The 14365-nt window shown below is 46.1% G+C and overlaps 1 protein-coding gene and 1 non-coding gene across 3 annotated transcripts in view; both read left to right on the top strand.

Moving 5' to 3' along the window:
* Positions 1–14365, top strand: part of NCAPD2 (non-SMC condensin I complex subunit D2) — a 31143-nt gene that overhangs the window by 10349 nt on the left and 6429 nt on the right. For both annotated transcript variants that reach the window (XM_044229242.1, XM_044229241.1), the window contains exons 3-18: positions 525–600; positions 880–938; positions 1417–1595; positions 1881–2023; positions 4137–4264; positions 4337–4460; positions 4628–4775; positions 6360–6557; positions 6850–6984; positions 7083–7170; positions 7268–7445; positions 9303–9427; positions 9785–10021; positions 10343–10517; positions 10800–10884; positions 14063–14196. In XM_044229242.1, coding sequence (XP_044085177.1) covers positions 525–600; positions 880–938; positions 1417–1595; positions 1881–2023; positions 4137–4264; positions 4337–4460; positions 4628–4775; positions 6360–6557; positions 6850–6984; positions 7083–7170; positions 7268–7445; positions 9303–9427; positions 9785–10021; positions 10343–10517; positions 10800–10884; positions 14063–14196 — 2212 coding nt within the window. The remainder of the gene's footprint in view (positions 1–524; positions 601–879; positions 939–1416; positions 1596–1880; positions 2024–4136; positions 4265–4336; positions 4461–4627; positions 4776–6359; positions 6558–6849; positions 6985–7082; positions 7171–7267; positions 7446–9302; positions 9428–9784; positions 10022–10342; positions 10518–10799; positions 10885–14062; positions 14197–14365) is intronic.
* LOC122892866 lies at positions 1016–1344 on the top strand. The gene has a single exon (XR_006381537.1). It is a non-coding gene; the product is annotated as a small nucleolar RNA U85 (small nucleolar RNA).

The following is a 14365-nucleotide window of genomic DNA, read 5'->3' as shown; positions in this document are numbered from 1 at the left end:
CCAGGAAAAGGACATAAATAGAACAACTGACAGAATTCACATAAGGTCTGTAGATTCATTAATAACATCGAGTTAAGGTTAATTTCTTAGTTTAGGATAGGTTCTTGTGCTGTGGTTATATAAGTTGTTAACACTATTAGAGTGAAAAGTATAAGAACTTTGTATGTTTTTTTGCCACTTTTGTAATTTCAAAATTAAAAAAAAAAAAAAGAGATCCTGAGTTTGTGTTCACTACTAACTACACTGAATGAGTCACACAACTGCATGGAGACTTAATTCCTTTTCCCCTAAAATAGGCATAATACCAAATGCTTTATTGAACTTAGAGATGTAATGAAACTCAAGTAAGGCTTTCATTATAAAACAGGACAAATGTAAGATTTACTATTATAATAGGTTACTTCGAAATGAACTATTTTCGTGATTCAGCCAATAAAAGTAATTAACTCAATTTTCTACTATGGGTGGAATTTACCAGAAAGACCTCTCCTGTCTGTATTAATTGGTTTCTTTCATCTTTATAGCATTTCAGGCTGCTTTCCGTGCTCAGGGGCCGCTGGCTATGCTGGAGCACTTTGATACCATCTACAGCATTCTACAGTAAGTATAACGCACATGGCTGGCTGGTAGTTTAAGAACTGTTGGCTATTGACCCTACATTTGCATGTTAGTTCTGAAATTCCAAATTACAGGTTCACTGGTAAAGGCTCTGGGTGCTGAAATCTCTACTAATGAGCATTGACCCCAACTTAACACTGCATTTATTCAGTTTACCAATTTCACAGATATTTTTAAGTATTAGATTCTTCAGGTTTGATCTGATCTAGAATGGGCTCTGCAGTTTCCTGTCTCACCCCCCACACTTTCTTTCCCTCATAGTCACTTTCGAAGTATAGATCCTGGCCTCAAGGAAGACACTCTGGAATTCCTGATAAAAGGTGTTTATGGGTCAGGGGGTAGGGGATGGAAGGTGTTTGTCACTGTTTGTTCGCTTACTGTTTCCTACATTTGATCAGCCATGTGATGATATCAAGGCTGTGGTGATTCAGTTGGTTTGGCTAAGCCCGGGGACCTTTGACCTATTAAGGTCTGTAATCTTGGTGGGCAATACAGAGTTGTGTGTGTTCGCTGTAAGGGCAGACCAACAAGAACTATTTCCTACTCTTGAACTACCCCTCTTTAATAGAGGCGGTTCTTCTAGTCACCAGAGAGAAACTGGGATGGTTGGAGTGAGAGAGTGGGGACAGGGCACGTTCAGGGCGTCGAGGTCAGGGGTCCCAAAGGACTTGGCTTGTGTTGTGACCACTGAGAGATGAAACACAGATCTTTGGTAATCTGATGGCTGCAATTCCTGGGTGTTTTGAAGTCAGGGTGTATGAGGAAAATGAATGAAGCTGACTCTTCTGTCCCTTGCAGTGGTGTCCCGTCATTCCCAGGAACTTCCCACTGTCCTGGATGATGAAGCTTTGAGTGTGTCAGTCAGGAGCGCCCACCTAAATGCTCTCAAAATGAACTGTTATGCTCTGATACGCCTCTTGGAATCCTTTGAGACCATGAGCAGCCAGACAAGCCTTATGGACTTGGACCTTGGGAAGGTAATTTGGAGTTTCTGGCCTGGAGAGATAGGATGGGGAGAGATAGGGGAACAATTCTGAGAGTCCTTTCTGTCCTTATTTAGAGTATATGAGGAAGTATTCAAAAGTATCATAGCATATCCTTCTCTGACAAGAAGCTCTTCTATATTTTGGAATTTGTTTATGTCTTCTGTGTTCGTTTCTACCTCGTCTCAGTACTGGGTAGTTTTGGGCACTCAGACTAGCAGATCATGACCCATTTTGTTTTCTTATTTTCCCTTAAATGTACATATGGTTCTTTTTTAGGGGAAGAAAGCCCGAGCCAAGACCGTCCATGGCTTTGACTGGGAAGAAGAGAGGCAGCCAGTTCTTCAGCTTCTAACACAGCTGCTCCAGCTGGACATTCGTCACCTGTGGAACCATTCAGTAATTGAAGAGGAGTTTGTCAGGTGGGTGGTTGAGATGGCTCCAGGTAATAGTAAGCTGTGAGGAGGGAAGACCTTGCTGCTAGATATGTCTTCTTTCTGAATATGTCATTTCATGCCTCGATTCTTTATAACACGTAGAAGTATACTTGTCACGCTGAGTTGTTAGGAAGTGGATGACAAATGTTAGGAACTGCCATGAATTTCTCATCTTTAATGCCCGTTTATTCATTGATCACAGTATTTACTGACCATCTTCTGGGTGCATGGCTGTATTATGACAGGCACTGGAAACAAAAGTTTCTGCCCTCTTAGAGTTTATTTATAGAGCAGAAGATGATTTTTAAAATAAGTAAAATATATGGTGTGTTTTATAGGTTATTACTGTGGAAACAAGAAAAGAGGGGATGGGGAGTTTGATGGAACAGAGCTGTGATCTTAAATCAGCTATTCAGGCAAGACCTCTTTGAGGTGGTGACATTTGAGCAAAGACCCAGAGGAGCCCATGTGAGCCATGAGAGGATCTGGAGGAATAACAAGGGCAAGGAAAGGAGCAATGGAACAGCAGGTACCAAGACCCCATGGAGGGCGTGTATCTGGTGTGTACAGGTGACAGCAGCAAGGCTGGAGATAGGGGATAGGACAGTGGGGCCGGTGAGAGGGACAGGCTGTGAAGTCCCACAGGCAGTGCAGGGGCAACTATGCAGCTCCTTGGCCCTTTGTGACTTTGGCATTTTCTCAGCGTGACGTGGGGCCCTGCTCAAAGGATTCCGAGCAGGGTGGCAAGGTGATCCGACTTGGGCTTTAACAGCATCATCACGCTCCGGTTGCTGTCATTACTATGAAGGGAAGGAAAGAAAGCAGGAGACCAGTTAGGGGGCTATTGCAGTGACTTGGGCAAGAGATGGTGGGAGTTTAGAGCCAGAAATGGCAATGGAGATGGGGAGAAGTGCATGGATTCTGTACCTGTTTCCTGAAGGTAGAGCTTACAGGATGAGCTGATGGATGTGTGTGAGGTCTGAGGGACAGTCAAGGATGACGCCCCCAGGGTTTGGGCCTAAGCTTTTGGAAGAACAGAATTGGTAGTCATTGAAATAATGGGGAAGGCTGTGCAGCGTGTTTTCAGGGGTGACAATTAGAAGTTCTGGTTTGCATATAAAGTTTGAGGTGCTTCTCAGACATCCAATCAATGTTGTCCAACTCTGATGTTGAATTCACAAATCTGGAGCATGGGAGAGAAGTCTGAGCTAAGATACCCATTCGGGAATACAGTGTATCTACATAAATGATATTTACGGCCCCAAGACTGAATGAGATTACTAAATCAGTAAGCATAGCTAGAGGAGAGCAGAAATCCTTATTGTACCTTGGGGAAGGGAGTCTGGCATCTGGCCAGATGAGAAGTGTGTTTCCAGGAGAATGGCATGGTCAGCTGCAACCAATGCAGCTAAAAGGTTGATCCAGATGAGGACTGGATTAACCATGACAAGTCTTTGATTACTTTCTCCTACCTTTTATAATATATTTGGGTTCTATGTAGGCATCATAACTGGTTGAAAGAGCACCTATCTAGAGTCAGCAGAGCAACATGGTGTAGAAGGTAATCCATAGAATGAAGAAAGGGGCTCCTGGGTGGCTCAGTCAGTTAAGCATCTGCCTTCAGCTGGGTTCATGATCTCAGGGTCCTGGGAACCAGCTCCACATCAGGCTCCCTGTTCAAGAGTTGGCTTCTCCCTCTACCTCTGACCCTTCCCTCTGCTCATGCTTGCTCTCTCACTCTTTCTCAAATAAATAAAATATATTTAAAAAATAGAATGAAGGGGCACCTAGGTGGCTCAGTGGGTTAAGCCTCTGCCTTCAGCTCAAGTCATGATCTCGGGGTCCTGGGATCGAGCCCAGAATCAGGCTCTCTGCTCAGCAGGGAATCTGCTTCCCCCACCTCCCCTCTCTGCCTGCCTCTCTGCCTACGTGTGATCTCTGTCTGTCAAATAAATAAAGTCTTTAAAAAAAAATACAATGAAGAAAGCTAGAATCAGCTAGCTTTGGGGACAGGAAAGGGAGAATGAATGAAGATGGGGCCCCAGTGGAATGGAATCCACACACCTGATTTCATCATCTCCCTCCCTTCCTTTCCCAGTTTGGTTACTGGCTGCTGCTACCGCCTCCTAGAAAACCCCACCATTAGTCACCAGAAGAACCGCCCCACCCGGGAAGCCATCACGCGCCTGCTCGGTGTCGCCTTGACACGTTATAACCATATGCTCAGTAAGTTAGCCCTCTGCTTTGCCCCACATTTCCCATTTTGCCTATAATTTCTCACATTTAGTACATCCACAGGTGCCACGGTGAAGATCATCCAGATGCTGCAGCACTTTGAACACCTGGCCCCTGTACTGGTGGCAGCTGTGAGCCTGTGGGCAACTGATTATGGAATGAAGAGCATAGTGGGGGAGATTGTAAGGTGACTCTTCTCTAATTTTATAATTCTCCTCTTTCTCAGGGGGAAGATACCAAAAGATCGGAAGTTCTCTGTGCACTGTAGCTTTCTTAGACATGAGATAGCAGTCTTACCTCCCCTTACTAAGAACTGAATTATCTTGTTGTGGCTGTGTTTGCTTCCCTGCATAGAGAGATCGGGCAGAAGTGTCCCCAGGAGCTGAGTCGGGACCCTGCAGGGGCAAAGGGCTTTGCAGCCTTCCTGACAGAACTAGCAGAACGCATCCCAGCCATCCTGATGTCCAGCATGTGTGTTTTGCTGGATCATCTGGATAGAGAGGTACGTGGTCCTCCAGGGATCAATTCTTCTGGGGATTTTAAGTCCATTGCTGAAAGACTGTTTCTTTTTTTTTTTAAAGATTTTATTTATTTATTTGTCAGAGACAGAGGGAGAGAAAGCGAGTGAGCACAGGCAAAGAGGCAGGCAGAGGCAGAGGGAGAAGCAGGCTCCCTGCCAAGCAAGGAGCCCGATGTGGGACTTGATCCCAGGACCCTGGGATCATGACCTGAGCTGAAGGCAGCTGCTTAACCAACTGAGCCACCCAGGCGTCCCTGAAAGACTGTTTCTTAGAACAAGAAGACAGCTTTCCCTTGAAGTCGGGTTATGTAAGCATACCTTGGTGGCAGTTTCTTCCCACAGAGAAGCAGATATAGTTATTTGACTAAAGAGCCACTGATTAATCCCCGTTTTATTTTATTTATTTATTTATTTATTTTAAAGATTTTATTTATTTATTTGACAGAGAGTGATTACAAGTAGGCAGAGAGGCAGGCAGAGAGAGAGAGAGAGGAGGAAGCAGGCTCCCTGCAGAGCAGAGAGCCCGATGCGGGACTCGATCCCAGGACCCCGAGATCATGACCTGAGCCGAAGGCAGTGGCTTAACCCACTGAGCCACCCAGGCGCCCTTATTTATTTTTTTTTTAAAGATTTTATTTGTTTATTTGACAGACAGAGATCACAAGTAGACAGAGAGGCAGGCAGAGAGAGAGAGAGGGAAGCAGGCTTCCTGCTGAGTAGAGAGCCCGATGCGGGACTCAATCCCAGGACCCTGAGATCATGACCTGAGCCCAAGGCAGCAGCTTAACCCACTGAGCCACCCAGGCACCCTAATCCCCGTTTTAGTATCATTTGGGTTTATCCAGGTCTGATGGAGGGGATGGCAGTTCCACACCTTAGATCTAGTGAGAATCACTTGGCTGTGATTTGGGGTCCCTTCCTCAGGACAAAGCCCCTTCCATTCTTCCTACCATCTAGCTTACACACACTCCAGACAGTGCCACCTCTCCATTCTTTCTGCCTAATTGCCTCTCAAACTGATGCAGGGCACTTCTAGGTGAACGTCAAGGACAAAAACAGTCTACCCAGTCATCTAATCTACTTTAACTTCTTGTACGAGACCCCATTCTCTGGCCCCTGGCCTGGCAAAACCCCAGTCCCTGTTCACCAGCTTCTGCAGTGGACTTGCTTGGCACCGTAGGGCTGATTTGTACTTCCCCGTGTCTCATTCTTTGTCAGTAACATGGGGGGTGGGCAGTGTTTTATTAGTAAGGACCAAAGGCTTTGAGTCCTCCAATGAAGGGTAGGAATGAATGGTTTTCAAATGTGTGTAGATGTGATGAGGCTTATGGTGAAAAATTATTGGGGGCTCTTGTTTATTTTGTCCCTGCTTTCTCCTCTGAGCACACACAGCCCCTTCCAGGGGCCTCAGGGGTGAATACATAAGCAGCTGACCAGAAAAATTCATAGTGAAGCAAGCTTACCCTTAACTTAAGGCCTTGCCACTTCTTTGTGCCTGGAGTTTGGGGAAAGGAGAGTTAGGACTGGAGTGCCATGCCTCAGACCAATTCTTTTTCCCTCTCTTAGAATTACATGATGCGCAATGCTGTGCTGGCAGCCATGGCAGAGATGGTCCTGCAGGTTCTGAATGGTGATCAGCTGGAAGAAGCAGCCCGAGACACCAGAGACCAGTTCTTAGACACCTTGCAAGCCCATGGCCATGACGTCAACTCCTTTGTGCGGAGCCGTGTCTTACAGCTCTTTACCCGAATTGTCCAGCAGAAGGTGACTATGTACAGGCCAAAGAACAAAGGAATCCAGTGTCCCACAGTAGAGTCTAGGATTCGGATTGTTACTGGCAGTGATAAAGGTCTTCCTCTACCAAGGACAAGAATGCCTGGCTCCATTTAAGGATTACATTGTATCTTAACCACTACAAAGAGAAACTGTTTTATATCCCATAAAAAAGTTTCTTTAGAATGGGTGGGGAGCTTAGTTAGAGGATACTTTAAGGTCAACTTGAGCAGAATGGATGATGTGGGATGTGAGCTTACCCTTCTCTCCCTGCCCCACGCAGGCTCTCCCCTTGACACGTTTCCAAGCAGTGGTGGCCCTAGCAGTGGGACGTCTGGCAGACAAGTCGGTGTTAGTATGTAAAAATGCCATTCAGCTGCTGGCCAGTTTTCTTGCCAATAATCCCTTTTCTTGCAAGGTAAGTAAGCTTGACCTACCCAAAAGAGAAGGAATTAAGTGGAAACAGGTATCAAATTCTGTGACTAGTGGCCCTGAAAACTCATTTGACCTTTGTAGCTTAGTGACACTGACCTTGCTGGACCACTGCAGAAAGAAACCCAGAAATTACAAGAGATGAGGGCCCAGAGACAAGCTGCAGCTGCTTGTAAGTAGTTCCTGCACAGGATTCCCCACCCTAGACATGCTGCTCCCTGCCATCAGAAGGTCCAAGGAAAGAGTCTAAGTGAGAGTTTCTCCTTCAGCTGCAGTGCTGGACCCAGAGGAGGAGTGGGAAGCCATGCTGCCAGAGTTGAAGGCTACTCTGCAGCAACTGCTAAAGCTTCCCCAGGAAGAAGAGATTCTTGAGGCTATTGCTAAAACAGAAACCAGTGAAGATGTAAAAGCACGCATCCACCAGTTGCTTGCCAGGGCTAGTTACAAGTATGTGAAAGATTCTTTAATGACCTTTTTATGTTTAGAAATAACTTGAGGAACAAGGTTTCTTTAAAATGAACTGTACTTAGGGTATGCTGCCACCAGGTGATGGTAGATGTTTTCATTGTAGTAATGTCCTGAACACCAGATTGATGCAAAAGGCATAGTCTGCAATATTTTTATTAACTTATAATGTATTATTAGGAATACAGGTCTATGACTCATCAGGTTTACACATTTCACAGTGCTCACCGTAGCTCATACCCTCCCCAATGTCCATCACCTGGCCACCCTCTCCCTAGTAACCCTCAGTTTGTTTCTTGAGATTAAGATTCTCTTAATGGTTTGTCTCCCTCCCGATCTCATCTTGTTTCATTTTTTCCCCTCCCTATTACTGCCCCCCGCCCTGCCTCTCAAATTCCTCATATCAGAGAAATCATGTGATAATTTTCTATCTCTGATTGACTTCTTTTGTTAAGCATGCTTTTGTACTTTTAGGAGTGTTTAAAGAAACTTTACAAACAACTAAATGTAAATGATATTATAATTAAATATACAAAAGCTCTCCATTTGAAGAAGAAAGCCTGTAATTCTAGCTCTATAATTTCAAGTTAGTTTTTTAAACTTCCTGGGCCTCAGTTTCCTTACTTGTAAAATAAGAGATTGATGAGGGGCACCTGGCTGGCTCAACTCTTGATCACGGTCATAAGTTCGGCATAAGTTCGAGCTCCACATTAGGCTTAGGCGTAGAGCTTACTTAAAATTTTTTTAAGATTTTATTTATTTATTTGACAGAGACATAGGGAGAGAGGGAACACAGCGGGGGAAGAGGGAGAAGCAGCCTTCCCACTGAGCAGGGAGCCTGATGCGGGGCTTGATCCCAGGACCCTGGGATCATGACCTGAGAAGGCAGATGCTTAACGACTGAGCCACCCAGGCGCCCCTTAAAAATAAAATCTTTAAAAAATAACTTAGTACATTCACATGGTACAAAATTTTAAATTACAAAAAGGGCATGTATTGTAAAGTCCCTTCCAAACCTATTTCCCAGCCACTTAGTTCTCCTTTTCAAGAAAAGCAACCTTCTGAGTTTATTGCTCATTATTCTAGAGATAACACAGACGTGTAATCAAACATATGTTCTTTTCTTCCCCTTCTAACACAGATGATCGAATTTCTACCCACTGATCTACCACCTGGCTTTTTTTTAATGGATCCATGTAGAGTAGTGTTTTTAATATTTATGCATAAATAGCTGCCTCATTATTTTTTTTTTTTACCTCTTTTTTTTTTTTTTAATTTATTTATTCGACAGAGAGAGAGAGATCACAAGTGGGCAGAAAGGCAGGTAGGTGGGGGAAGCAGGCTCCCTGCTGAGCAGAGAGCCTGATGCGGGGCTTGATCCCAGGACCCTGAGATCAAGACCTGAGCTGAAGGCAGAGGCTTTAACCCACTGAGCCACCCAGGTGCCCCTTGCCTCATTATTTCTTAAAGGCCACTCGGAATCCCATCGTATGGATGTACCATAAATTAATCAGTTGTTGAACACTTATCTTTTCCAAACTTTGACTTAGCAAAGTTTTTAACCAGATGTTAGGAGTAAGTCTGTGAACTTTAAAATTTGAAAAGCATCATTTGAGGTTTTTTGAAGACTGTGAAGTCTTGTCACTTCAGAAATGGGAAAAGTGTTTTGAGCTCTACTCTGAGTAGGTACTTCTCTACTTTGTAAGCATGAGAAGTGTTCCTTTTCTTTGGGGCAGTAGGTCTAGCTTCTTGATGGAACCATGAGGTAGTCTCCATGACAGAAGGTTGCAGTGACACTCTTGTGGGTTCCAAGTTGGTAACAGGTGGATGTTCCTCTAGGCAGGCCATTCTTCTCACTCGAGAAGCCCTGGGCCACTTCCAGGAGTCTGAATCTTTCAGTCACATGGACCCAGAGGACTCAGAAGAGGCCAGGTTCCTGAATCTCCTGGAGACTATTTTCAAAGGTAATTCCTTCTCCCTTTTCAGTTAGCAAATAAAACATTTCAGCTAGAATTTGTGGGCCATTGACTTTATCCCAGACGCTGACTGGGCCAGCAGAACCCAGTGCTAAAGGAATCCAGGAACGGCTGGCCATGGCTCTGCTCTGGAATGGAAGCAGCCCAAGGACCTCAGATTAATAGTCATACAGTGTGAAAGAGTGTTTCCAAACCACAGAGGACTTTAGAATCTTTATTGAGAAATACCAAGATAATTTAGAGTAGGTTCTAAATGTATACCTTCCCACTGAGGAAACACATCCAATAGCTGTTGGATTGTCCCATATGCCCTTGAGCAACAACCATCCCATAATTCTCTCTTAGGCCCAGCAGCTTCCACACAGGAGAATTCCCAGGGCCCCGCAGGGAACACGGGCCCAGAACAGACAGTCTGTGAAGACAAGCCCAGTGCGTCAGAGCCTGGGAAGGCCAGGGAACACGATGAGCTGGTGAAGCAGGAGATGCTGGTGCAGTATCTGCAGGATGCCTATAGCTTCTCTCTGAAGATTACCGAGGCCATCAGCATCATCAGCAAGATGATGTATGAGAATACGACAACGGGTAGGCCAGCCTCTCTCTCTGGAAGGACTGGGTCTTGGGGCTGGAAAAACCAGTCTCATCCATATTTTATTGATGATTGTCTCCTCCTTCAAAAATAAAGGGATTTCTTTTTTTTTTTTTTTTTTTTTTTGCTGCGTGCAGCCCCTTGGAGCATACACGTTAGCACATACAGTATTTCCCGGGAGGGCCGTCTGGGAGTTGACGTTCTCAAGGAGAATGAGGAAAGCTGCCACTTGAGCGTTGCACACTAAGAAAGCTTCTAGGGCTAAGTACTAAGGGAATTTTGCCAAGCGGCTGGGTGACATGTGTCTATCCTCTCAGTGGTACAGGAGGTGATTGAATTCTTTGTGATGGTGTTCCAATTTGGGGTACCTCAGGCCCTGCTCGGGGTGCGCCGCATGCTGCCTCTCGTCTGGTCTAAGGAGCCTGGCGTCCGGGAAGCTGTGCTTAATGCCTACCGCCAGCTCTACCTAAGCCCCAAGGGGGACTCCGCCAGGTCAGTGTGGTACCTTTGCCTTTGTGGATGTTTCTGAGGCCAACCTCTCATAGGACGGCTGCACTCCCCTAAAGAAATGGCAGGGAGCAGGGGCACAGTTCTAGAAGAGTTCTGAATCCATAGGCCTATAGATCTGGAATGGAGCTCAGGGTGGGAGTGGACTTCTAGTCAAGCCCATCCTCTGTGGTTACACAACGCTGTGTTTGGATAGCCCTAATAACCTGTTTGCCAGGTTCAGACTTAGCAGTTTTTAATGACCTCTATTCTTTGTTCTTCCCGCAGAGCCAAGGCCCAGGCTTTGATTCAGAATCTCTCTTTGCTGCTAGTAAATGCCTCAGTTGGGACCATCCAGTGTCTTGAGGAAATTGTAAGTTTCCTTACTTCTTTTTTTTCTTCCTTTCTTTCTTTTTAAGCAATTTATCTATTTAAGTGATCTCTACACCTAGCGTGGGGCTCAAACTCACAACCCCAAGACCAAGTATTGCACATTCCACAGCCAGCCAGGCGCCCCCTTACTTCTGCTTTCTTTATTCATTTAATAAGTATCAGTGGTTACTGTGTGTTTAGCAATATACTCAGCCCCACAAAGTATAAGATTGCGTTCAAGTTCCCAACTTAAAAGGAACCAACAGGGCGCCTGGGTGGCTCAGTGGGTTAAGCCGCTGCCTTCGACTCAGGTCATGATCTCAGGGTCCTGGGATCGAGTCCCGCATCAGGCTCTCTGCTCGGCAGGGAGCCTGCTTCCTCCTCTTTCTCTCTGCCTGCCTCTCTGCCTACTTGTAATCTCTCTCTGTCAAATAAATAAATAAAATCTTTAAAAAAAAAAAAAAAAAAAGGAACCAACAGTGTTTTGGGTAGCCAAAGGATGCAAAACATTTATAGAACGATGTAGCACATAGGTAGTTAGTGCCAGAAAAAGTGGCACAAGTAGTGTTTATAGCAGCAATGATAATATAATAACACGTCGTATATGCTAGGCGCTACTCAGCAGTTTGCTCGTACAAACTTGTGTGAGCCTCACACAACCCTATGGGGTGATGCTGTTCGTGCACATTTTACAGTGGGAAGTCTGAGGCACTGAGAGGTTAAGGGACTCGGCTAATTACAGCTGGTTCGTGGGAGAGACTCGGGCAATAAGATGTCTGGAAAATACACTCTTTTTTTTTTTAAAGATTTTATTTATGCATTTGAAAGAGAATGAGAGAGATAGCACCAGATGGGGAAGGGTTAGAGGGAGAAGAAGGCTCCCCACTGTGTGCAAGGAGTGTGATGTGGGGACTCGATCCTAGGACTCCAGGATCATGACCTGAGCCAAAGGCAGTTGCTTAGCCAACTGAGCCACACAGGTGCCCCAGGAAAACATACTCTTAACTTGTGTGTTACTCTGATAAGTCCCAAGAGGCAAAGAGAACAGTGTGGGGTAGGTGGTAGGACTTAAGCGGGGTCTTGAGAAGTATGATATAGAGAATTAGAGAAAGGAGGGAAGCACAGAGATGGAAAGTCAACAAAGTACAGAAAGTTCCAGAATGAATATCGTGTTCTGGCTGGAAATTGTTACCTAGAAAAGATAATAAAGTGGGAGTGTAGGTTGGAACCGAACTGTAAAGGTCCCTGAAGGCCTTTCACACGTCCTGGACTTTTTCCTTGTTTGTTGCCAGATCTGCTGTTTGGCAGATTAGCATTTGGACTGCGCAGCCTGAAGGTGGAGGTGGTGCTGACCACCGGCCTCCACTAGGTGGAGCATGATACTGGCCACCTTTCCCTCCTTGGGGGAGGTGGGGCCGGGTTGGGGGGGCGGGGGTGGCCCTGCTGGCAGTCCCTGGCCTGAAGGCTCATAGGCTAGCTCCTGGCCTGGAGCCCCTCCGGTGGGCAAAGCAGAGCTACTTCTACGGGGCGAGCAGAGTCATGGTGCGAAGGAGTAGGCGTTTGGGAACAGATTGGTGGAGAGGAGGCTGCTGTCAGTGTGCAGCGTTGGAACACTGGACTCAGGGTGGGAGGCAAAGCTATGGAACTGCACCTTTTTTTTATTTTTAAGATTTTATTTTTTATTGATTTATTTTACTTTATTTATTTTTAAGACTTTATTTATTTGAGAGGCACCTGGGTGACTCAGTGGGTTAAGCCTCTGCTTTCAGCTCAGGTCATGATCTCAGGGTCCTGGGATCAAGCCCCGCATTGGGCTCTCTGCTCAGCAGGGAGCCTGCTTCCCCTCTCTCTCTGCCGCTCTGCCTTCTTGTGATCTCTCTCTCTCTCTCTGTCAAATAAATAAAAATTAAGGGGAAAAAGATTTTATTTATTTGGGAGAGAGAGGAGAGAGAGCACACATGAGCATGGAGCAGGAGAGGGAGAGAGAGAAACAGACTCCCTGCTGAGCAGGAAGCCCAACGTAGGGCCGGATCCCAGGACCCCAAGATCATGACCCGAGCTGAAGGCAGATGCCCAACCAACTGACCCATCCAAGACTCCCAGAACTGCACTTAATAGAAGACAGGGTTTAAAGGAAGAATGGGGAGGGGGCACCTGGGTGGCTCAGTTCGTTGGGTATCTGCCTTCATTCAGCTTGGGTCATGATCCCACGACCCCAGAATTGAGTCCTCATCAGGCTTCCTGATCAGGGCTAAGCCTGCTTCTTCCTCTCCCTCACCCCCTGCTTGTGTGTGCACATGTGCATGCTCTCCCCCGCAACCACATAAATAAATTTTTTTTTTAAGATTATTTATTTATTTATTTGACAGAGAGAGAGACCACAAGTAGGCAGAGAGGCAGGCAGGGAGAAATGAAGGGAAGCAGGCCCCCCCGCCGAGCAGAGAGCCCGACGCGGGACTCGATCCCAGGACCCTGAGATCGTGACCCGAGCCGAAGGCGGTGGCCTAACCCACTGAGCCAGGGGTGCCTGGGTGGCTCAGTGGGTTAAAGCCTCTGCCTTCGGCTCGGGTCATGATCCCAAGGTCCTGGGATTGAGCCCCGAGTCCGGCTCTCGGCTCAGCGGGGAGACTGCTTCCTCTCTCTCTCTCTGCCTGCCTCTCTGCCTACTTGTGATCTCTGTCTGTCAAATAAATAAATGGAATCTTTAAAAAATAAAAAAATTAAAATTGAAAAAAAGGAAGAATAGGTAAGACTACATGGAAAAAAATTAGTTGACCATGAAGTTCTAAATATATGTGACTAAGAGTGCTCTGGGCAAAATGAGAAGGCAAGGAAGGATGAAGCCTTCTGTTTTGCTTATTGAGTTGTGGTAACAGTAATAAGACCTATGAGAAATCTCTCAAATGTGGTCAGAACCACGGATCCACACAGACCCAAACAAAGTCACTTTCAATACATCGTCTTAACAAACGTAGCTTTGAGGGCATGAGGCTGAAAAAGTGACAGAGTTGTAAGTACCTCCCAAACCCCGAGTTCATGCTCGAGCCTTCCTCCAGCTTCACCGTGCCTAAGTGCTGTTTTTACCCACCTCAGATTCTCCATGTTCTCGTCAGAGAAGTGGGCCGAGGACCAGGCGAATCATTATTTTCTGGACTGAGCCCTTTTTCTTTTCTCTTCAGCTCTGTGAGTTTGTGCAGAAGGATGAACTGAAGCCAGCAGTGACCCAGGTGCTGTGGGAGCAGGCAACCGAGAAGGCCCCCTGCTCTCCTCTGGAGCGCTGCTGCTCTGTCATGCTTCTTGGGATGATGGCACGGTGAGGCTTGGGTCCCCACAGGCAGTAGGGATAAGAGGGCAGGGGAGGGAGGGCTTTGAGAAAGTTCCCTTCAGTACCGGCAGTCAGGCCCAGCAGCTGTATGTGTGAGCTGGTTACCTCAATGGAAAGTAAAAATAAAAGAGTGCAAGTACCAGCCCCCAAACCCCCC

The sequence above is a fragment of the Neovison vison genome, chromosome 12 (genome assembly GCF_020171115.1).
Source record: "Neovison vison isolate M4711 chromosome 12, ASM_NN_V1, whole genome shotgun sequence".
Classification (NCBI taxonomy): Eukaryota; Metazoa; Chordata; class Mammalia; order Carnivora; family Mustelidae; genus Neogale; species Neogale vison.
Note: the sequence above shows the minus strand (reverse complement) of the source record. Positions and strands in the feature narration are given on the sequence as shown.